Source organism: Mesoplodon mirus, assembly GCF_964341445.2.
Source record: "Mesoplodon mirus genome assembly, chromosome: 9".
In the NCBI taxonomy this organism is placed as follows: Eukaryota; Metazoa; Chordata; class Mammalia; order Artiodactyla; family Ziphiidae; genus Mesoplodon; species Mesoplodon mirus.
The window spans coordinates 93598962-93623664 of record NC_138985.1 but is presented as its reverse complement, the minus strand read 5'-3'; the positions used below and the strand labels follow the sequence as shown (position 1 = coordinate 93623664).

At 43.9% G+C, this 24703-nt stretch overlaps 1 protein-coding gene across 3 annotated transcripts; it reads right to left on the bottom strand.

The window, feature by feature from the left end:
* Positions 1-103: 103 nt before the first annotated feature.
* MEST (mesoderm specific transcript) lies at positions 104-19299 on the bottom strand. 3 transcript variants are annotated; one of them, XM_082633068.1, is made up of 12 exons: positions 19235-19299; positions 10305-10459; positions 8142-8221; positions 7656-7733; positions 7396-7532; positions 7185-7243; positions 6051-6091; positions 5443-5513; positions 5090-5191; positions 3671-3747; positions 2422-2485; positions 104-1500 (listed from the first exon to the last, which is right to left on the bottom strand). In XM_082633068.1, exons 2-12 carry the CDS (start codon positions 10456-10458, stop codon positions 1383-1385), a joined length of 981 nt encoding a protein of 326 aa, XP_082489194.1. In that variant the 5' UTR covers position 10459; positions 19235-19299; the 3' UTR covers positions 104-1382. The 3 variants fall into 3 exon arrangements, with proteins under 3 accessions (XP_082489194.1, XP_082489193.1, XP_082489195.1); XM_082633067.1 differs by lacking the exon at positions 19235-19299 and adding an exon at positions 13622-13894; XM_082633069.1 differs by lacking the exon at positions 19235-19299 and adding an exon at positions 12733-12915.
* Between the last annotated feature and the right edge of the window lie 5404 nt (positions 19300-24703).

The window sequence follows — 24703 nt, the reverse complement described above, 5'->3', positions numbered from 1 at the left end:
TTTATTACACTTGGTCAGCTTTGGTATGGTAGTACAGCTTTGGGTGATCTTGAAAATCAAATACTATCCTATGCCCCAGCTGCTTAACTTCATTAAATTCTTTAATTCACTGTGTATCTGAAAGCTCCTGGCAATGTTGGAAAGCTTTTATCCCAGAGGGGTGGTGGGGGAGCGGGAGCCAGAGTCCACTTTTGTCAAAATTCATTTTTATTAATAGAAAATAAACACTTATTCCAGTTGTTATACTTGAAGTTGCTAATAAAAAAAAGAATTTAAAATCACCACTTAATAATCCTGTTTTAACTAAGACAATGAAACTGTGGCTTAAAAAAAAAAAGTATTCAGCACCATTTGCTCATAGAACTTTCAGACTTTGTTCTTAAAGTTTCTGGAACTTTCCCGTCTGTAAAGTACAGGAATTGCTGAGCTACATGAGGAACCCTCTCTGGGACAACTAACGAGAAGTTAAGCAATCGGTATATGTTCAGCCTGCTAACTTGGACTGTACAACGATCCCCTCCTCTCCACTCTGGCTCAGGAGGGACATGCTTCTAAGCACTGAGGTATGACAAGTCCGACTGTTATTAGCTGGAAAGACCAGTTCTAACAGCAAATAACAGTAAATCTCTGGCACAGAGACTACTGTCCTTAATGTTCTGTGATTTTAGGAAATTCTGTAAATAGCTTGGCTTTAGTTCAATTTACTCAGAAATGAAACATGGTTAATAAGGTTAAACTACTCTGCTAGAGTAGGTGTCTGCTGGTTTAGTGTCCTTATAAAATACATACATAATACGTGTAGGTAAATCATAGTCTTAAAGTATACTTAGAATACTGCATTATTGAAACCAAAGTCTAACAAAATGACTACAGTTAGAAGCAGCTAATGAAACTAAATCCAAAGTTATGACAAGGGAGCCTCATTCTCGCTTAAAGCTGTGTCACTTAGAGAATTAAAGCCATTCAAGGCAAGGTGAAGGTGGCACCTTTAGATAATTCCAATCAGGGCCAGAAATTAGCATTTCTAAATATTTCAGAAAAGTCCATAGAAGTGTTTCAAAGACTTTTATGCAAATGAATGTCTGTCTGTCTTTCTGCATCAGTGAGTAGTAGTGCCCATCAGAATTTCCTAATAACACAAAGACAAAGGCAAGTCCATACACTTGATCAGATGTCAAAGGAATGGGAGGTGGACTACTAGGTCACCCTTAGAGCTTCTGCTGGCTTTTTACTATATGCTGTTCACCAGTGTGAGTCAGGTGGACTTTTGTGAGAGAATAGTGTTTGGTGGCCAGGACCTCTTTTGGGCGTTTCTTGCTAAGTGGAATACACAACAGATAAGGGAATAGGGGAGGTAATACAGGGAAGCTACTCTTTCCAGCTCAGAAGGAGTTGATGAAGCCCATATATGCATTCAAGAAGCCCATGGGATCCTCTAGCTGTGGATAGTGGCTAATGTGGTCATCCAGAATCGACACTGTGGACCGCGGCAGCGTTTTCCTAGTGGAAGAGAACAGCATGTAGGTGAACTTGAGGCTGGAGGGAGGGGGAGGGATGTAAGCCAGTGGGCAGCCCTAGTAAACGCCCCTGTGGACATACCACACTGGAAGGAACCAACAAAGAGCTTATTCACCTTCTACTTTGGAATTATATCTATCTTAGGCAGATAAACTTGCCAATTCCATTTATGATGTATACAGACTAGTTTTTAAATGCTCATATTCCAGCAGACAACAACGTGAAAATATAACACATATACAACACATGTCAGAGCGGGATGACTTCCAGCTCCTTGGAGAAGTGGGCCATTCAGCAATTCACTGTCCAAGTAAAGATAACAAAAGACCTTGCTTAACCTGAGGAGATGAGAGAGGGTATTTTTGTTTAAAATTAAATGTAAGCTATTTACTACTGGGCTGTTTCTACTAGGCCATGTGAAGGTATGGAACATTTTTATGTGACATAATCAAGCTCTCATATTCCGACACCTTCCAAATAAATACCTAGAGAGAAGAACAACCTGCAAAGGCACTTTCCCACAGTTCATTCTCCCCATGCAGTCTCCTCAGCTGAGGCCAATGAGCTGGCTTTACAATCAGACTAAAGCAAACGTTTCTTAAAATATATCCACTTCCATTCCTTGGTTTACGTGATAGCTGTTTCTTACCTGTACATATTGGAACATGTAGTAACCATGATAGTGAAAACAGACTGTATAAACCAAGAGAATGTATAACTGAATTTCCTGATCTTTACATTATGTGAGAGTAAGATCCCCCATTTCATCCTCTGTTATGTGTTTCCTAGATGAACAGCCAGTGAGGTCAGAGACAGAGGCTAGATTTGCCTCAGCAGACAATCCTGTTCACCACTGTCGGGATGAGGTACTAAGAAAACAAAGACCCCCTGAGGGAGACTCACCTGTACAGCTCCAAAAACTCTGGATAGGGATTCACTGGATCCAGTGGCCCATAGATAAAATGAACTAGGAAAGGGAAAAGGAATGAATTATTAACAGCTCTCACATCCATTTTCCTATTCCCACTGTAAAATTAACTACCCCTCAAAAAATTTTTTTTTCTTTAAATAATTTTTTTTATAATAGAAAACCTAGCTTCTTTCAATAAGTAGGTTACAAGGAACATATGGGAATAAGCCTAAAAATCAGTCCATTTGAGACCTTTTCTCCTGTAAACAACCATTCAGTCCCTTCATCTCTTCTGTGCCCTGGACCAAAAGGAATAAGCCCCACTTCCAACATTCCATTTTTATAAATCCAGAAGAGTGTAATTCTTTAAGTCTCTCTCTTCAGTTATAATTGACCCTTGACATTTGAAATCAACCAATGATATCCTGAGCACTAATTACTCTGTGTGAGATAGTGCGCTGAATTTCTTTTTTAAATCCGTAAGAATGAAGAGACAAATAAGAAGAGACCACCTATAGCCTCTTTATTAGTAATCTAAACAGCCTGCTGTCCCAGCAATTCAGCATTGAATGTGGCAGCTACTGACAATGCACAGCACAGAAACTGGTCTAACTCTCACTCCTGACAGAGACACCAACTCCCTTTGCAACAGGATCCCAATGTTTTATATACTTCTCTTCAACACATGTCACTGGCTGCCAGATTAAATAAAGGATGGCCAGTTACATCTGAACTTCAAATAAGGATTTTTTTTTTTAGTATATCTCAAATACTGCGTAGCATATACTTATCCTAAATAGGTGTTTGTTGTTTATCTGAAATTCAAATTTAGCTAGGTATCTTGTATCTTTGTTTGCTAAGTCTGGCAATTATTTAACCCATAGTACCTCAGTTTTCCTATCAAGAGGTAATATAGAGGGACTTCCCTGGTGGCGCAGTGGTTAAGAATCCGCCTACCAATGCAGGGGACCTGGGTTGGAGTCCTGGTGCAGGAAGATCCCACATGCTGCAGAGCAACTAAGCCCGTGCGCCACAACTACTGAGCCTGCGCTCTAGTGCCCGCGAGCCACAACTACTGAGCCCTTGTGCCACAACTACTGAAGCCTGCATGCCTGGAGCCTGTGCTCTGCAACAAGAGAAGCCACCACAATGAGAAGCCCGTGCGCTGCAACTAAGACCCAACGCAGCCCAAGGTAAACTTTATTTAAAAAAAGAAAAAAGAGGTAATATAGAAATACTCACTGGGAATAGATACAGAGGCAAGAGCTCCCACCCAGCGTCTTCTAAACTTCTTCCTTTGATTGATGTACTGCAAGAGACTATAGGACAGAGAAGTCAGCAAGAGTAAAACAAGAAACTTTTTTTTGCTATGGGGATGCAAAGGCCTGACAGGAACCACAAGGAACACAGCCTACTGAACACGATCAGTATGTTTTCTTAATCCAGAAGCAACCTGGCCTTCCTGGGAACGGCCCACTTAATGTACCCATTTCTGTTAACCTCTAGAGTTCACCACCACGTAGCTACGGCAGTGATCATGCCTACTATCGATGTTAGAATTAATGGTTCTTTGTGTTGATTAAGCAGGGAATGAAATCTAGGAAGGCTGGAAGTTACTTTGGATTACATGTGACTGAAGTCTGGGACTAGAGTTCTGATTCTGGCTTCACCACTAACAAGCTCTGTGACTCAAAAGTTGTTGGTAACACACACATCTTTCCTCATCTTTAAGAGACTGAACTACATGATCTCTAAATTGGCATCTACTTCTAAAATACTCGGTGTAGAAGTTCATGAGCACAAAGCTTCCACCTCTGCATTTCATCTGACCACAGATACAATGGAGGCAGAGTCTTCATCCTACAGTGTAGGATGTCATAGCTACATTTCAGAACTCAAACTCATGTATTCTAATTATTCTGCACTTCAAAGATCACCTCTTAGAAATGGTATTTAGTTTCTTGAAAGCACAAGGGAATTTTACAAGAGGGCTTTGTTTTTCAGTTTTTTATATTAAAATGAATCTTCAAGGGTCCCATGGGGGTTAGGGAGGAATGGCTCCCTCGACCTCACAGTTCCCAGCACAGCCACCAGTTAACACACTGGAAGCTACACTGACCCAGCTGGCAAAGAGACAGGGCCTTACCCCAAGTAGTTCTGGATACACTATCTCTAGGTCCCTCTGTGAAAGTGGCTACGTTCTCGTTTGAACCAAGGCATAGGGATTCTTTGTACAAGACAGAGAAACCTCCCTTCTCAGTCCCTGTTGCTATAGAAAAGATATGAAAAAGGAAACAATCTGTACTTTGAGAGAGGCATTAAGCACCTTTCAGAATTATGATTAGACATTTTGAAACATTTACTATTGACAAAAGGTCCAAAGACGATTTGCCAGTCAGTCAGTTACAGACTAAATTAGCATTAGAATTTGCAGCTGTTTATCCAAACTTACGGTGCCAAATGGCTTAGGCTCAGAGCTCACTCTATTCTCAATTTCTTTCTTCTTAGAAAGTACAGAGCATGAGTTTTTGGTTTGCCTCATAGGTCTTAACCACTCTTCTTGTGGTTATGAAAGCAAGGAACAGAACACACAATCCCACATCTTTCCCCACTTCCCCAAAAAAGTGTCTCTGGAAACCAAAGCAAAGGGTTATTTCTTACCTGTCAATAACCAAGTTCCCGTCATTGTTGCGTATCCCTGCCCACATGTCCCACAGTTCACTCTCAGAGGGTCGGGTGTATGGCCCAAAGACCGGGGTAAGACTGAACAAGTCCAAAAAAGCAGAAAGGTAAGTGTGAGAAGAACTCAGTACATCAAGTATGATTGGAACCTCAGGTCATGTATGTCTGACCCTTGACTGGTTTATGAATTCCTTCTACTACTTGCCTGGCAGTGGTCAACACCTTTACTTTAAAGGGTCAAACCCTAAGATTTGGCCCAGAACTTTAATGGCAGCAACTTTTCACTACATTGCTCCCATGCTGAAGTGAATCAGTGTCTGACAATGACTTACCCTCGAGAGAATACGAAGAAGTTCATCAGTCGCGTGAGGATGGGTGACAGCATGCCTCCATCTTTGAGAAGCTATAAGTGTAAAAGCAACAATCAACAGTCCAAAGAAAGAAACCAACTATCCAGGATAAAAGGTTTTATACCAGGAACTAAAAAACGACTTTAGCCAAATCTACTGGCTTTTAGTTTCTTGTTTTGCTTACCCACATTCTTCTCCCATAGAAAACAAACCTATTTCTAATTCCCTTTAAGATTACATTCTAGACTTCCCTAAATCCCAAAGACTTTTAACTGATATATTCAACTTTAGACTAGGATCCCAATTTGTTCAAACATCATGCTAATGACACAACTCTTTAGACAGCTGTACTTCTCCAAATATTTGTTGCTCTCATTCTCAGAAATAAGCCTTTATTTATCTAGGGGTCACTTCTACTGCTTTATTTTTCCTTTATTAAGGAAAAAATTAACTTCATTAACATGAGTTCATGATGAAACGGATTTTAACTACAGCCCATGAGAGCAGGTATGGCCGTTATAAAGATACCAGCATTATTTATATCAGTATAAACCTTAAAAACTAAAGATCTAGTCAGTGGAGTAACCAACCTTTTGGAGAAGGAGAGGACGGTGAGTCTCAGGAAATATACCTGTAGGAGAAGAGACTTGGGGTAGTTACTTACCAACAATCTTAGGCCAAACATAGGCCCATTATCGGAGACAATTCACCCCATTAGTCACCTTGAGGGCTTTTACTGCCAAAAACCAAACTACAAATAAAAACTTAGTACTGTCATTTATTATTTCTCCAGGGAATTCTGTGTTTACCAGGTCAAATTCTAGCCCACTGGGATCACTTTCCCCACTGTAGAGAGAAGGGAAAAGTATGTCATGGTCCTCCACACTGCTGACGACTAGACTCTGGCTCCCCTTAGCGTTTCCACCCGTTCTTCAAAATACATATGTTGTTAACTATTCGGGCTGCAAAGGAAACCAGAGATTTTTCAGAAGTGTAGATCCTTCAAAAAACCTAGAGCTTTTCCGTTTCCGTTTTTTTCCAGAGTCAATGGAAGAAAGCCATGAGTGTTGCTGATAAAGGGACAAACAGACTCCTCTCCCAATCTGCCCTTAAGGTATTCAGGGGACACCTGGATATTCATGGATTTACAAGCCAGGCTCAATGGCAGGCAAAGAACAAGAAACATCTCCAAAAGGTCTAATCAAGGGCTCACTAATTTCCAACTGAAACTTGGCACTGCTGTGAATTGAGAGTTTATGATACAAACCACAGTAGTAAGTAGTAGAAGCACCTGTGGCTTCATCTCAAATGTCTGCAGAACCCACTGCAGTTGTCACAGAGATTGCAAAATATCATCTGCACTCCCCACCACTTCTAATCACAGTTGTTACCAGACACACCACAAGATCTTGCTGGAAAATGCATTAAATACATTTTTAAAAGCACATCTTACTACAACACAGTTTTTTATTAACTTATGTCAAGATAATCAGTTTCCTTTGTAATCTTACTTTATTTTCTATATTTAAAAACATTATTCTGAGAAAGCATCAGTAAATCTCACCAGGCCACAAAGTGGTTCATGGCATGAAAGAGGTAAAGATCCACTACTTTGCTTGGGTCTGTTTGCAGTACCATCAGATTACCATTTAGACGTCACTGCCGTATCTAAATGTGGCCCTCTAGGCTACACCTCACTTTCCACCCGCCTCCAAGGCAGTTACCTCCATTCGACAGACAGAGACTCTTGATGGTAAGCCGACCAGATCGATTCTGCTTGAACCTAGAGACGGGGAGGGAAACGCATAGCTTACTGAGCAGCTGAAGACAAACTCCCAAGAGGGAAAAGGGCTAGAAAGAACCCAGAACAATGTACTTCTCTCATCTTAAACGAGTGAAACCTGGGAATCGTACACAAGTCATGGCTTCACTGACCTATAGAGCAGCTCCTGAGCAACGATATCCCCATAGTCGTGAGACAACAGGTTGATCCTACGGTTCTGGAGCCCCAGATGCCGCAAAAGAGCCTCCACGATGCTGGCCTGCTCGAATATGGAATAGTGATGTGGTCTCTAGGGAAAGGAGAGCCCAGATACACAGGGTGAAGTCAAGGGTGCAGGTGTGTCTGCCAGCCTGACCCCTCCATCCTTGCCTACCCCCATCCCGCAACACTGCCCCATCTAGATGCTGCTTACCGGTTTGTCACTGAAGCCAAAGCCTAGGAAATCAAGGGCAATCACTCGATGAAACCTGAGGGTCAGACCTTCCCAAATCTACAAGAAGGAAAGGGATGGTTTGGTTTTTCTAATCCTGCTCCTCCTCTTCTCCAACCTACAGCAGCAAAGGAGTTTCATCCCTATCTCAGCTTAATAAACAGACTTCGATAAAGGGAAAATCTCATGAAACCACCACAGGCCCACAAATGATCCTCCTGGAAAGTGCTTTATTCCTTACAATTAATCTCCATTGAGGGAGGAACTCCAGCACTTTTTAACTTGGCAATGATCCCTCCCAGATTGCCAAAGACTTTTTTACTCCCTTACAGTAAATGAGCAACAGTTCTACATTTAATCCTATTTTATTAAGCAACTCAAATATGCAAGTCTTCCAGTGCTGACAACAAAATCCTCGATTTTGGATTTTTAAAGGCATAGTAGGACCCAGAAGTCTGATTTCCTTACCTTGTACCAGTCATAGCTGGACGTTGGAAAGCCGTGTAAAAGCACAACTATCTCTGGACTTCCAACCACACCCACAGAGTCTGGGAAGAGGAGAGAGATCAGTTAGGCTGATGCCCTAAGAAAATAACCTTGAAGATATGAAAAATCTAAATAATCTGGTATAAAGGACAAGAAACCCTGACCAAATTAATGAAATTAAAATATTAGATTTCTTTTAAAATGCAAGCTTATTGCTTTACGTAAGAATAAGCATTTGATATCTGTTTTCTTTTATTCTGTATATTTAAAAATTGTAAATATAGCCAATATTTTATAATAACTTTAAATGGAGTATAATCTATTAAAATACTGAATCACTAATGTTCTACACCTGAACTAATATAATATTGTAAATCAACTACAATTTTTTAAAAACGTAAATAGCTCACTTTATATGAAAATACTTGACGGCAGACTGCTTACTTTCACCTAGATTTTTAAGAAGTATTTCCTCATTTCTCCCTTTATTCTGTATCATTAATATGTAAATTGCTTTTCCACAGTAAAAAGTAAAGCTTCACAGTTAAAAGTATACAGTCACAACTTAATAACTACAAGTTCTTTGTACCTATTATTAATGGCCTCGCAAAAATTCCCTTCCTCAACCCAGTGAGTGCCTCAGTTTATGCCATTTGTCCAACAATTTTATTTCCCGCAGAGGAGACTCAACTGAATATTAAAAGCATAATGCTCAACTATTGCAAAATTCTAGCAACTATAAAAAAAGGCTAATCAACATAAACATGAACATTTTTAATGTATAAACATCTTTTAAATTATCCAAATATTTAAACAGTAAGTAGCCTTGCTAATAAAAAATAGTATTAGATTAAAACTGATAGATTCATATACTGCCACTGGCATGAGAATTTGATAATAAGGTTTACAAAAATAATTTAGTTAGAAGCAATGAAAAATTTTATATACTTTAGCCTAGGAGTCTTATTCTTGAGAATCCATGCAAATAAATCATTTCATTTACATGTAGTACTATTTGAAAAAATAAGGAAAAAATTAACACATACATGGAGATTTCCCTTTAACATTATTTAAAACATTGGAAAACTAGAAACAACCTAAGTGACCAACATAAAGAAAATTATATACTTACTTTTAGTTGAATATAACGAATGAGAGGAGGTCAGGAGCAATAATGAAAAACGGTTTATGACAAACATTTTTCGTTATTGCTCTTGACCCCCGCCCAAAAGAAATCTTTTCCAATCTTGTTTCTCATTCCTTTTACCTATAAAATGAGGTGAATAGCACCTACCTCCAAGTACTGTTGTAAAGATTAAACGAAATTATGAAGGTTGAAAATATAATTCAATGCCTAGCATAAGGTAATTAATTGGTAAGTAGCAGTCATAATAATTATTAGCAAATTAACTTAGACAAAGGTATAAGACTTAAATCACATTTAGTTATACATATAACAAATAATCTTTACAGAAACAATAAAATGAAATCAGGGATGGGGGGAACAGAACCAATGGCAGCTGTATCTATGGACGCTGTTTATATTATCGGACACTAGGGGCGCTCACAAAAGAAAGCCAGTACTATCTATCACTGCAAATCAGGCTACAAAGTAAATTATACTGGTCACATATACACTACCAAATGTAAAATAGATAGCTAGTGGGAAGCGGCCGCATAGCACAGGGAGATCAGCTCGCTGCTTTGTGACCACCTAGAGGGGTGGGATAGGGAGGGTGGGAGGCAGACGCAAGAGGGAGGAGTTATGGGAACATATGCATATGTAGAGCTGATTCACTTTGTTATAAAGCAGAAACACACCACTGTAAAGCAATTATACTCCAATAAAGATGTTAAAGTCAAAATCAGAAAAAATAAATAAATAAATTATACTAACAAGTCAGTCTATGGACATTGGAATCTCCATTCCACCACCCTCACCCTCCCAGCAATTTTTTTTGAGTTTCCCTGCTATCAAGTTAATGAGGGGAATTAGTCCATTCCTTCAAATGGACACTATACAGAAAAAGAGGGTTTTCCCCTCCATCACTGAGGGGCAACAGAGACCAATGGATGCAAAATAAGTACCTCAGAGGGACCCACGGAACCTCTACATGCAGAGTGTTTCAAGAGCCCTGTTCTTACCTTGGTAGAAGATACGCAGTCCCTTGTAGGTAAAAAATTTGCCTGATGACTTCCATGAGTGAAGAGCAGGGGAAAGCTGGGGGGGCGGGATGTGCAGATAGGCTGCAAGCAGGGGCACAGCCAACAGCCCCACCTGGACCCACCACTCCCTCATCCTGTAGGAAAATCAGAAACCTGGGGTAAGCAGTTGGGTGACATTGTACACGATTCTAACACAAGCCCCAAACTGGTAAAACAGGGTGGGGAATTTCTGTACCATGTGGGGACTACCTTGTCCTCCATGTCAACCATGGCAGAAAATTTACCAAGAATGTAAGTGTACTCTGCCTGCTATGGCAATCACCATATTTGCTCATCATTCTAATTTTAAGGAAAAAATAACTATTTTCATATGTAATCTTCCCCCTCAACTTCGTCCCATTTTAACCGCACAGCCCCTCCCCTTGTGCTCTTCCCAAGACCTGCTGTAGAGGTTTTATATAAAGTAAAAGGAAGATAAATTACTTAAGTAACTTCATTGTCTTTTATCAAGGCTTCCTGGGGGGAGGGAGGGTTCCCTTCATATTTACTCTAAAAGCTCTACCATCTACCCACCAGCCCCGCACCGGTAAAATGTTTTACGTATATATATATATATAAATTTTTTTAAACAAATGTTTGTTAAAAAAAATACGTAGGAACATCACATGTCCTAAAGCAGAGAGCTGCTCTTGATTTTCTAATATTTATCAACCCTCTGACTCCAGTGAAGTCCAGTTTGCTACTACTATCTGGATTTGTGCTGAGAAACTGCTCAGGGTAAAGAGTCTGTGAAAGTTAAGAAGATAGGTGCCCTGTATATTCCAACGTAAGCAGCTTTGTCATGACCCTGAATATCTAATCTCTTGAGAGGTCACGGCAGCAGATTATATTTCTGCTTTTCTTAGCAGACTCTTGAGGAAGCTCCCCCATTTATTTAATTTCTTAGGATGCCCCTTCCTTCCCATCCCCCCAAAAAAGGGGGCAGAGCATCTGGGAACTGATTTTGTTTGGGGGAGGAAAGCACGGATTTGCACACCCAACCTTCCCATGCCCAGGACTTCAAAGGTCCAGATCAATTCATCCACAATGACAAGAAGTGCTAAACGGGAGTTAGAAACAGTCCCCTCTGTTTCTAGCTTATGACTCCTGATGGCCACCAGGGAAAGAACCATCAGTAGAATGGAAATTCTCTTAAAAACAGCCAGAATGGAAATACCTTCTAAAACTAAAATAAGAATTGTCAAGGACACAGAACTATAAATAAGGAGAATTAATTGTGAAAGCCCTGGTGGAAATGTCTTTGTGTCTGTACCCTTCTACCATATTACCTGTAATCTGGCCACAATCTCTAACAAACTAATCCAACTCACAAGATATTTATTTATTTTAGAGTTTTTTTCAAAAAATAAGAGCCTGTAGTTTCACATCCACAGAGAATCTCAGCTCCTTTGCCTATTTTTAAGGTGTCACTAGGGCGGTCTTTTTTTTCTTCCCCCCTCTGAAGTGCATATCCATAAAACAGACCCAGTGATTTGGTTCTACCTTCCAAGGTAGAAAGATTAAAGATTAAGAAATGATTAGAAAAAATGCCCGGAACATGACCATTATATCAAAATATCCACCCCCCACAGTAGTAGTAGGCTACATCCCATTATCTCCTGAAAAGGTGAGATGACAAAAAGTATCAGGTTTAGATGATCATTTCTAAGCGCTATCTGTCCTGGACTTAAGCTTATACATTTTCACCTGCGCATTTCATCACCCCTGATCCCCATACTTCTCATCTCATTCATTGACGGGTTCCAGCAGCCGAGTCTCTGCAGTGACTCAGCAGAGAGCCGGGGAGGGATACGAGAGGAGCTGAGCAGGAGAGGCTCCCCCGCCCCGCCGCCGCCCACCGTGCGGGGCGGTGAGGGGAAGGACAGACAGACTCTGCTCGGGACACCCTCACCCCGCACCTCTTCCTTCTCTTTTACGCTAAGAAAGCGAAGAGGCAACCCCTCAGAAAGCCGCTTTCTGTCTTAATTACTTCAGTAAAAATGCCCCCAACAACATTTTAGGATTTTTAGTACGTAAGCAATCAGGCAGTCAGTAGGCAAAATAGATTAAACATTTTTTGACCCAAATCTCCATTCTTTGATGAGCCAAGAATCAAGAGTACAAATTCAGCAAACCCCAGTAACAAACCTTCCAGAAATTAATGAACCTTTCCGAGCCTTTATTTCTTCATCTTGTAAATAGGAAAAATACACACATTTAATACCACCAAACCTGCCCACTTTACAGCATCGCGGTGAGACTATGAACTATTTTGTAAACCAATGCAAATAATTCATGTGTAATATTATGAGTTTGGTCACATCATTCTCACTTGGCTTCCTGTTACTGAAATCTCAAAAATACTTACGCCTCGGTGATAAGACACTGCCAATTCTAGTCACACCTATGCGGTAACTCACGCCACGGCGACACCAGGGTCTTCAAATCCTAAATCACCGCAGGGCAATACCGGGATCTCGAAATTCTAAATCGCGCCAGGGCGATGCAGGGGTCTAGAAACGCTAAATCGTGTCAGGGTGATATTCGGATGTTAAAATCCTAATTCACGCCAAGGCAAAACCCAGGTCTAGAAACCCTAAACCGCGCCAAGGCGATGCTGGGGTGTAAAAACCCTAATCGCGCCAAGGCGTTACCAGGGTCTAAAAATCTTAAGTCGCGTCAAAGTGAAACCCGGGTCGAGAAACACTAATTCACACCTAGGGGTACTGGGATCTAAAAATCCTCAATCGCACAAGGGTGACACCAGGATCTAAAAACCGTCAATCGCACCAAGGCGATGCCAGGGTCTAAAAATCCTCAATCATGCCAGGGTGATGCCGAGGTCTAAAAATTGTAAACCATATCAGAGTAATACCAGGGTCTAAAAATCCTAAGTCACTCCAGGGCGCTACCAGGGTCTAGAAATTTTAAACCGCACAGGGTGACGCCAGGATCTAGAAATTCTAAATTGCATCAGAGAGATACCAGGATCTAGAAATCCTAAATCAGGGCGATCAGGCGTTCTGAACATTCTACTGTGTGCAGGCGAGACATCCCCTTCCAAGCAGGTAGAACGGGCTCAGAGGACAGGAATGCATGCCCCTCACCCTCCGGAGACTTTCCCTCCACTGCGGGAGTCGCGCTCTGGCAGCCCCAGCTCGCACGGGCAAAGTCCCACCCGCTGGCCCGCACCCCATTTGGGGACGACGGCTGCAAGCCAGTCACACACGCCCCCCCAGCGCCCACCACGCACCCACCTGCGGAGGCGATCTCGGCGCACCATGGTGGCGTCTTATCCCATGCCGCCTGCACACCGGCCCTGAGCAAAGGGCGCGCCGCAACGCCCGCAGCGGTGCAGGGTCGGCCGGCAGCCGGGCGCAGCCCACAGCCCGCGAGGGCGGCTCGGCCGCGGCAAGCAGCGAGCGGCCACCGGGACGTGCGCTGCGGCAATGCGCAAGGCGCGGTTGCCGCAGAGGAGGCGCCGCCCGCCGTGATGCGCCGGGATGTGCTGGTGGCCGCGGCAGCGCAGAGCGAGTGGGCACCGACTTTTAGAGCCCACCCGCGCCCCGCCCCTGGCCCGCCCACCGCGCCGCAGTGCCCCTCCCGCCGAAGCCACCCCCTTCCCCGCAGCCCCGCTGAGGGCGCAAGGATGGGGCGCCCCTCCTACAGCAGCTGCTCCGGAGGGCATCTTCAGGGGTATTGACCCCCACCAGCACCCCGCTGCTCCCTCACGGCCCCCTACCCTGAACCACAGGTTCTATAGCAAAAATCCTCCTCTGGCGAGTTAACACTGCAGGAAGAGACGACAGACTTCCTGAGACTCCATCACCTCCCCCGAGACCACCCATAGGCCCCCCCACCCCCAGCCCCAGAGGTGGCCGCTCGACCTCAGATGCAGTGGGACCAGGGCTTCCGCTGTGGCGCCGGCTCACATCCCGCTCGCGATCCGCTCTCAGGCGGGGGCTCTGAACCACTCGAGTGCCCGGGCCAAAGCATAGGTCCCTGAGCGCCCAACACCTCCTAGGTCTCTAACTATAGGTACCCACCAAGGGCACAACCGAGCGGCTAGGGAACGACAAGCTCGGCTGGGCTACCGCAGAGGTAATCGGCTGATTCAAGGGACGGCCGCTCGAGAGCAAAAAAAAGGGGCCAACTTGCGGCAAGTCTGGGCTCTCTCGGTCAGCCACCGCCGCGGCGTCGGGCACGTTTCCTCTGCGGCAGCACGACGTGGTCGGCGTGCCCGAGGCCCGCTGCAGCCCTCCCGCGGCACCCACTCCCGGCACTAGCCCGTCCTGTGCCGGAAAGAATGATCGGTCGAATTATGAGACTAAAGCTCCCTTTGTTTATGCATTTATTTAAGATTGAATCACAATGCGAGGGCCCCAGTGGTACGGAAAAGAGAGAAGGATTTTTTCTTCATCCACAATCCTTTAAAAGGCATCTATCGCGCCTTTGAAGAGAAAAGTGTAGAGAATCAGTGTCTGTTCGTTTTCTGGCTGTAAATTGAATTCCTGACAAACGCGTGGGCTGTGAGCGAGCCAGGCAGCCCGAGCGGTGCCAGCTCCCTCCAGCGGGGGCGCTGCAGGCCTCTCTTCCACTCGCGCCCGCCCAGGCCGCCCCGCCACTCCGCTGCCCAGAGCGCGGGCGAGCAAGATTCCGAACATCTGGGCGAAAGGCCGGGCCAGCCGAGCCCACCCGGCACCTCACAGTGTGCCAGGGAGCTGAGGGCACCAGTCAGACATAGGAGAAACCGCCATCTATGAGCGTGTCACCAAAACGTGTGGCGCAATCCAGGGTACACCTCTACTGGTGTCGATTCCGAGGTTCATGAAACCAATGCTAATTTAGCACCTCCAGAGCGCTAAGAGCCAGGGGTGCAAAGACGAAGGAGGAATTGACCCTGCCCCCAAAGCGAGCTGCTGTCCATCCGGTGAGGATGACACACAAGAACTGACGGTGCTTAAATTTTCCCTTTAATTTCCTATCAGCGTTTTGTGACAGGTTGGCCCCCTCCCCCTAACATGCAAGCCCCTCAACGCCCGAGCCCAAGTATTATTCACCTTTTGTATCCCCAGAGCCTGCCACGGCGCTGGCCACAAAGCAGACTCCTAATAAATACTGCATGAATAAGTACAAGAATTTGAGGGCGCACAGGGGAGGAAGTAATTAAGGGGAGGGGGAAAGGGTTGTCTTGAATGATGAATAGACATTTACCAGAGACAAAGAGCATTCCAACCAGAGGGGACGGCATTCGCAAAGCACCGGAGGCGCAGGACCGCACAACCTTTGGGGAAAACTCCAAGTCCTTTGGGCCGTGGCTCTGGTAGACAAAAAATTAGGCTAGAAAGAGTATTTCATCCTAAGGAGTTTACAATTTGTCCTGAAGAAAATGAGGAGCCACCGATGGATTTAAACCCTCTGTGGCCTTAATTGGTTACTTAATGAAATTTAAATTACTCCCCTTAACAAGTGGAAGATTACCTATTTTAACGAACCACCACCTTTTAAGGACGGAATTAATTACTCAGCAAAATTTAAATCGGTCCTTTCAACAGAATAAAGACTTTCCTATTTTAACTAAGACAACAATATATAACAAACATGGCATTATAGTTTTTCGTATTTACTGTCAATGGAACCTATGAGTCCTACAAACAATTCCGTACTTTCATTCTCACCATACCAGAAGCACCAGCATCCAAGATGAAGGCAATTTTGTATTTAATGGACTGAGTGCTCACAAAGGATCTTATTCTGAAAGCCATGGAACATGTCCACCCACGTGGAACAAGAAGGTAGACAGGAGGGGAGACTGCTGGGGCTGGGGGAGGGGGTGGCAGAGGGGACCAAGGGAAGCACTTGAAGACAACGGGAATTCAAAGTCTGATGCTCAAGACAAACCCTCCCGGACAGAGTGCTAGGAAAAACCTCCTTGGAAAAGGAGGGAACAAGGTTGAGAAGGACTTCAAACCCGTAACTCGTTTAGGCAAAGGAAGCATTCATGTTTGGAAGAACCTCCCAGCACAGAGGCAAGGAGTCTGGAAAACACAGAGGATACTAACAGAGATCAGCTTGGCTAAAGCCGGGAGAAAATGCTAGAGAATGCCCCAGAAGCCAAACAGTTAATGAGTTTTTTAACTGTGCCTGACTTACAGAGAGAAGCTTCCTCCACCAGGGGAGAATCTGGCCCAAGGTATAAAACATTTGGAGTGCCTGAGAAAACATGTAACCGTACATAAATCCAAAGCCTGCCTCTGGCTGGTTCTCAGTGCACCCTTTCAGTTCTTGGATACAAACACCACACTCGACCGACATCACAGGCAGCAGCATTCCCTCAACCCGTAGCTTATCATACATTCCTGTCACATTCCAATTCTCAGACAGTCCCACATAAAAAGACCTCAGATTTGTGCAAAGATGAGGGTAGAAAGCTCAGCATTTATTAGCTTGCTGATGTGCAACAGTGGTGAGATCAGCACGGCTGGTACTGTGGGTTCAATAATCATTTTTTTTGAACCCCAGTTTGAGACCCATAATATAACAACAAGGATATTTATGGAGACAACAGGACAGAACTGGGACTGCCACTTGCAAGAGCCATAATTATCGATTCAAATAAGCTGAAGAAGTTCAAGATGGGGGAAACTTGATTGAACAGCAGCACATAAAGCGAGTCAGGATTTTAGCTGTCAGTGAGTCAATGTGATATGGCTCCAAAAAAAACATTGTAGATAGACTGTAGACTGTAATTAGAGAAGCACGCAGAATAAGCTAATCCTGCTCTAGTCTGCTAGTGAGAAAGTGTTTTATTTTGTTCTGCAGCGCAGATATTAAGAGACACATAAACAGGAATTTGTTCAGAGAAGACCGACTGAAATGCATTGCAAATTATGTCACTGAAGGTGTAACAGCTGTCATACTTTAAGTTCCTACTATAGCATGGATCTTCACCCAATTTATCCTTAATTCTCATAATAACTCGCTAGATGAATACTTTCATCCATATTTTTCAGAGAAAGATACAGCAGCTCAGAGCACTGTTAGTGTGTGAAGGGACTGGGAACTGAGCGCAGATGCGTCTGGCTCCAAAGCTGGCGTTCTTTCCACTACCCCACACTGCCTCGCTGTTTAAAATAACCGGGCATGTTTAGCTGGAAGAAAAGAACCCTTGTGGAGTGAGTGGTAGAAGGGAAATGTGTTAGCAGTCCTCAAATATTTGTGGAAGCAGCATTAGACATTTTATTCTGTATGGCTCCAATGAGTGCAAATTGTAGAGAAACAGATGTCGATTCAACATACAGAATTTTCCAACAGGGTTGTCTAGAGACTGGGTAGCTCAACCATTTGGGGACGTGACAAGTTCGCTGTCTCTAGGGGTTGGGTAGCCCTGCGGCAGGTATGCAAGGTCTGGATAAATGCATGAATGACCTTTAAGGTCTTTTCCCATCTGATAGAAACTAAGGCTCAGAGAGGCATTGGAACTTGGCCAGGGTGACCCCTCCCTGAAAGGTCAGATCTACAACAAGATCTTTCCTGGGTGTCCCTCAGCCCAGAGCTCTTTCATGCTATTTCATGCTGAGGGCAAGACAAATAGAAGAAATTATGCATACAATCACATCAACCTCCCTCTCAATCAAATTTAACCCATATATCCAAAAAGCGACTGGTATCTTCCTCTTCAGGCTCGTTTTTGGGTAAAAATCTTTGGCTAAAAAAGTTCAAAAGACAAGTGGGAGAGGAGAGAAGCAAGGGAGCCGAATAACCCATTAACCAGATAAGATAAACCTAAGAGACTGTTTCTAGAGATTACAGTATTACTGAGTACCCTTAAAGTATCTTTACACACCCTTTGCATTACTGGGCACATCCCATAATCCCAAGTCTGGTACTATTCTGCTGTTCCACACCTGGAATACATCTTATACACTCACACATAAATAGGATGAAGGATTTGAAATAAAATCATATCTTGCATTTTTATAGCTCTTTACCCTTTCATGTATATTATCTCATCTGATGCTCATCACAGTCCTCTAAGGAAAACAGCTTTCTTTCGGACGGACAAGCAATTTCCTAGCTGCCTGGGGAAGAAAGGGCTACGGCACACAATTCACTTTTTTTTTTTTTAAACTACATTCCACATTAAATTATTCCCCCAGCCTGGATGAGTCAACCCAGAAGCAGGTGTTTTTCTTTTCCTCGATTGCTAGCAACACCGCAAACCTTCAGCTGTCCTCCCCCACCATGCCCTCCAGTGCCCCCCACCCCCGCTACTACCGCAGCGCTTGGTCACCAGCCGGTTACTAAGCACTCGCTCTGCACAGCCCCGCACTCGCTGCTCCAACTCCCAGCGAAAACTACACCCCCTCCCCACCGGCGCCGTGCGGCCGCGTCCCTGTGCCCCCAACATTCGCCCAGGCCCGTGTGGCTGCGACCTTCCCAACCACCAATGAGGTCCCGAAGCGGGAAGGCGCAGCCTCTCGGGAACTCGAGACCCGATTTCCTGGAGGGATGGTCAAGCCGACTGAGTGACTAAACGCTCTGTGGGGAGTCAAGCCTCGGACGAGGGTTAGGGGACTTCTGTGTTCTCGTCCGACCGCGAGGTTCTAGGAGACGAGGACCGAGGACTTCGCCCGCGTAGCCCTCGAGTGGCGCGCACACCTCGTGCGGCCACCCACCAACCTCCGCGTAGTCCGGCACGCCCCAGCCGGTCCTCACGGCCTCCCAGGCCACTATCATTCAAAGCTTGGCCCCAGGATTGGTGTAGTCCACGCACACTAGCCACATACCCCGAGTGTGCCCATGCCCAGTCATCCGCTGGGCTAGGAGGCTGAAGGTGGAGGGTCACTCCTTCCCCGCCTGTCTCCTACCTGATTCAGGTAAGACCTGGGCTACAAGACTCCATGTTTGGGAACCCGGTTGCGCATGCGCTTCCCGCGGCCAGAGCTTCTCCGCCTGACCCCAGTCCCAGGGAAGACCCGGCCAAGCCACCGAATACCCGGCTCTGGGCTAGAGCGTCGCCACCTCCGCGCACCGGCCCATCGCCCCCGAGCCCAACCTATGCTGCCGCCTTCTCCCTGCCGGGCGTCAGCGCCACCTATTGCAAAGGGTATGAAACGGCAGGCTGTGCATTGAATAAGAGGCTGAATAAACGAATAAACTTTTATAGGGCCCAATCTGAGTACATTTACATGGTAAAACTGAAGGCCAAAGATAGTTATTAACTATGTCGAGATCTTTGGCGAGGCTTCCATATCTCAACCATTTCCCTAACTTCATAGTTACCCTAAAGACTCCCAAATCTGTATCTCCAGCCCTTCCCTCTACTCCAAACTCTAGATCCATATATTTGACTGCCTTCTGTTCCTCTTCACATGAATGGCCTACACACGTCTTATACTCCACAAGGGCTAAGTTAAATTCACTACTCTTCCTCCACTACAAACTAACCACCCCCCTTCCCCAGAACCTGTGCTACTTTCTTTATTCTCTGCTGTGGTTAATAGCATCATTAGCCACTCCAGTCTACGACACTCAATTACCAACACCTGTGGCCTAATGGAATGAAGCTAAAAAGCCAAGCAGCCTTGGGTACAAATCCCAGCAAGTTCTCTCCTTCCCCCTCCTCTTCATCTTACTTCCCAGGTACCTTGGATTCATCTTGCTTCCCTCCATTCCCAGCCGTTTCCCCTTGTTCAGGCCTCAGTATCTCTCACTTGGACTACTGCCCCCTAATTGGTTTCCAGGTCTCCACGATCACACCTTTCTAATTCATCATTCACACACCTGCCCAAAGTGATGTTTTCTAAAATGCAAATCAGATCACATCTCTTTCTGTCTTCAAACTCTGTACTAACTCCTATTCCCAATGCTAAATTCAAGCTCTTTAACTGGTCATGCAAAACACTTCCAAATCTGGACCTTCCCTTCCTCTAGAATCTTCTCTCTTACCACCCGCACCTCTCCCAAACTTCATAATCTGACTTAATGTTGCTAATTGTAGTTCCTCCCAAAACAGTGTGGTTTCCATTCTCCATGCCTTTACACATCTTCTTTCCCCTGCCAAATACATTCGTCCCCACTTAGGCTATCTAAAAACGTCATTACTCAAAATTCACCTTAGTTGTCACATGCTCTTGCAAGCCTTCCCTGCAACCTTCCTACAGAAATATCACTCCCTCTGTGCTATCTCTGTCCCTTGTTGATCACTATGTGCCAGACACTGTGCTAAACTCCTTATGTACATTATATCATTTAATTCTGATGATAATGCTGTAAAAGAACTATTATTTTCCTAATTTTACGGATGAGAAAGCTGAGGCTTTGAAAGATGAAGGAGCTTGCCTAAGGATGCAGAGGTGGTAAGTTGTGCAGCCAGGATCTGAACACAGATATGTCTGCTCGTGTTTATCGATTCATCAAAAAGGTTTGTAGAATTAAATGATATATGAAAAATCACAGATCATCTTTTAAAAGTATTACAGAGTTTATTTTTTAAAGGAAAAAGCACACAGCTGTTCTACTCTAGTAGATGGAAATAGTGTTCTACTTTAAACTAATGGTATTGAAGGCCAAATAAATAGCCTTGACATCAAGCTAAATAAGGAAAAAATCCTGCTATTATTCTGTATAATGTTTTCTTATGATATGAATGTTATGAATTTTTTTGCTAAGGGACTGATGTATTGTAAACCATTAATAAGTAGATTTTTTTAAAAAAAATCTCCTTCTGGATAAGTGGGGTAAGAGAGATATATTGATAAATTGAAAGAGTCACCATAGAATGTTCAAAAACTTGCCACAGATGGGGATACCAAGATATCACGAGGGATGTATGGAGTCTAAATGAGTTAATACGTGTAAAGAGAAGAGTTTCTGGCACAGAGAAAGCACCATATCATTGCTATTGCTATTACTGTTGCTGTTGTTAAGAACTTCAATAGCTCTCAATTCAGTGGTAAAGACAAACACATAAGCTGATGAGTGAATAATACAGCTATGAACAAAGGTCTCTTGGGAGTTCCCAGAGGGTGGGGGGGGTGAGGATCTTCCAGGGAATAGGAAGAGGGGCAGGGAACAAGATGGCACCCGGAGGCCATATGACTGAGAAAGGAGCAAGTTGCTGGAACCAGAGCAATACCACCTAACTTCTGCAGAAACATTTTATTTGTTGGCAGATCTTTTACTTCTGAAAGCTCTGTTTCTTAGAAACTCTAACGTTTAAAGTTTCCTTACTATTCCAAGCATTCTTTTGCATCTGGCCCAGCAATGGGACCTTAGCCACTGGGCAAAAGAGCAAGACTTTTACCCAGATGACATGAAAGTATGGAGGAGGGGAGAATAGGTGACTGAAGCTTATGATGGGGTGACCAAGTACTCAAGGAAAGTTCCAGCCCCACCCAGAAGTCCAGCTGGGATAATCAGGACTCCAGAAGGGGAAAACACATTCCCATCCCCCAGGCTCCAGCCCCTTCCTAGCAGAGGAGAAACAGATGGGCACAGACTTAGTGATGTGTGCCTTGCTCAGGAGGGAAGCGCAGAGGCCATCATCCAACTTGGCAGGCACTGCCCAAGAAGGCCCACCTTTTTCCTCCAAACCCATGCCAGGTGTCTAGCACACTAACTCAGTGTTTCCCAAGCCAAATGACATGGAAGGCTGCTTAAAAGTCTACATTCTTTACCACAGGCCATTAACTTTATATGTAGGCAAAACATATTTATGTTCCTCCCGTTCTTCAATAAACAGAGTAAAGAAACTTTCTGTGGGTAGTTCACTCCAGACCAGTGAAATGAGGCCAGGTATTCTGATGGGAATAACTAATGAGACACATACAGAAAAGAAGTTAAACATTGAACAGAGGAACACTGTTGGTAGAATTGAATAGATACAACTTTTTTGGAGGGCATTTTGGCAATAGCTATTAAAATTGATCCGGCAATTCCACTTTGCCAAATTTACTCTGTGTGTATACTCCCTGACATGTGTCCAAGGATGAACAATGCTACATTATTTGGAAAAAGAATCTTTTTAACTGAAAACAAGCTAAATATCCATCTATAAGGTGCTGGTTATGAGGCTGTCTAACATGTAAAGCTTTTCAATGTACATGAAAAAGCAAGGTTCAAAAGAGTGTGTATATTATAATCCTACTTGTATAAAAACATGTATATATCATATAACTAAATATGTTGATATTTACAATATCAATATATTTACATACGTATTAGAAATCCCTGGAAACATCCAGATGTGGCAAAGTGGCAGCTTAGGGGCAAACCTGGTCTACAGGGAGATTCGTTTATTGGGCTCTTTTGTTTTAAATTTAAATGTGAATGCCCGTAGAAAGGGCCCTTTACTCTCTAGTCTCACACCCTTCAGTTCCCCCAGCTATTACTTGGCCTGGTCCCTAAATGCGAGTGAGGATAGATGCAGGCACTTGTGGGGGTAGCTGGAGGCATGCTTTTAGTATTTACTTTCCACTTCTGATCTGTAAGCAAACATGACATTTATGACTTAAGGGAGGGTAGAGTGGGGACTGATGTCTTTCCATGTCGGAGAGAAGAAGGACTAGAGCAAAATAAGGATCCTGAGAGATGAGACACTGATTTGGAAGTTACTGCTACAGGCAAGATAAGGAGCAAGCGGAGGCTAAGCCAGCCACTAAGAGCAAGGATGAATTGTGAAGCCCAGATCTGAAACTTCTTTTAAAATCCCTTATCAGCCACTGCAGTTAAAGGAATGTACAGGCTTCTCTTTCTTCTTCTTTCTTTCCTGTCATGAAAAATCGCAGCCTGTGGTTTATCACATGGGCAGCTGGGCAGGACTCTGTTGTGCTCTGTGGGAACCCAGCTCTGCTCATAGCACTCCTGGAGAGTCTCATTCTCCTGTGCCTGTGAGTTAATTTCTTTCCCTTCATAGTGTTGGCACCAGCTGTACAGAAAGCAGGAGTCTTCAGCACCAAATATACATACAGCAGAAATCAAACTTGGATGTGCCTGTAGAGAGTACCAGATAGTACTGTCCTGCCCTTTGTCTACCTGTAGGATCAGTGGCTTCCACTGAAGTTAACTTCAAGATAATATTAGAAACCCTAATAGTCTGTAAATAAGAGTAAAGCTTTACCTTAAAATAAGAACAAGGAAAACTCCCAAATGAAACATTCCCTTGTTTTTGGCAGCAGTTAACAGACAGCAGCTGGTGTGAGAGTCCTGGATACCATACTATGCTCTTTCATCTGCTGGAAATTCTTCAGTTGAATGAAATTATTCATTTGAAAAGTTTTCATTGAATTTAGGCTGGTATTTCAGGGACTTTCTCTTCTGCAGTCTGAACAGTGGGGAATGCATCATGGTGCTAAATTGGGGAGAATGGGCCATGAATATAGTCCAATCCATGAATTACTCTTTTTGTGGGGGGCTGGTTCATTGAGGGAGAGAGAGCGAGAGAGAGGAATCAGAGATTTTATAACTATAGGAGGGATTATGTCCCATCTATGATTCACTCTACCCCCATTCCCATTATCTCTGTCCACGATATTATGCCTGTCATAGACATCCACTAAGTTCACACAAGTATCCCAAATGACCATCAGCTGATGGATGGATACATAAAATGTGGTATATGCATACAATGGAATATCATTTGGCAACAAAAAGGGTTGAAGTGCAGATACATGATACACCATGGATGAACCTTGAAAACATTATGCTAAGTAAAAGAAGTCAGACACGAAAGACCACATACTATATGATTCTATTTCTACAAAATTCCAGAATAGGCAAATCTATAGAGGCCACATACCATATGATTCTATTTCTACAAAATTCCAGAATAGGCAAATCTATAGAGACCAAAAGTAGATTAGTGGTTGCCTAGGGCTGGGGTAGGAGGGGGGAAGGAGAGTGAATGCTAATAGGTATAGGGATTTTGGGGGTGGATGTGGTGCATCTAAAATTAATAGTGGGACTTCCCTGATGGTGCAGTGGTTAAGAATCCACCTGCCAATGCAGGGGACACAGGTTCGAGCCCTGGTCTGGGAAGATCCTACATGCTGCGTGGAGAACTAAGCCCATGCGCCACAACTACTGAGCCTACACTCTAGAGCCTGTGAGCCACAACTACTGAGGCCATCTGTCACAACTACTGAAGCCCATGCGCCTACAGCCTGTGCTCCGCAACAAGAGAAGCCACCACAATGAGAAGCTCCCAAACTGCAACAAAGAGTAGCCCCACTCGCCACAACTAGAGAAAGCCAGTGCACAGCAACGAAGACCCAATGTGGCCATAAATAAATAAATAAATAAAAATTAAAAAAATTTAATAGTGGTAATAGTTACAC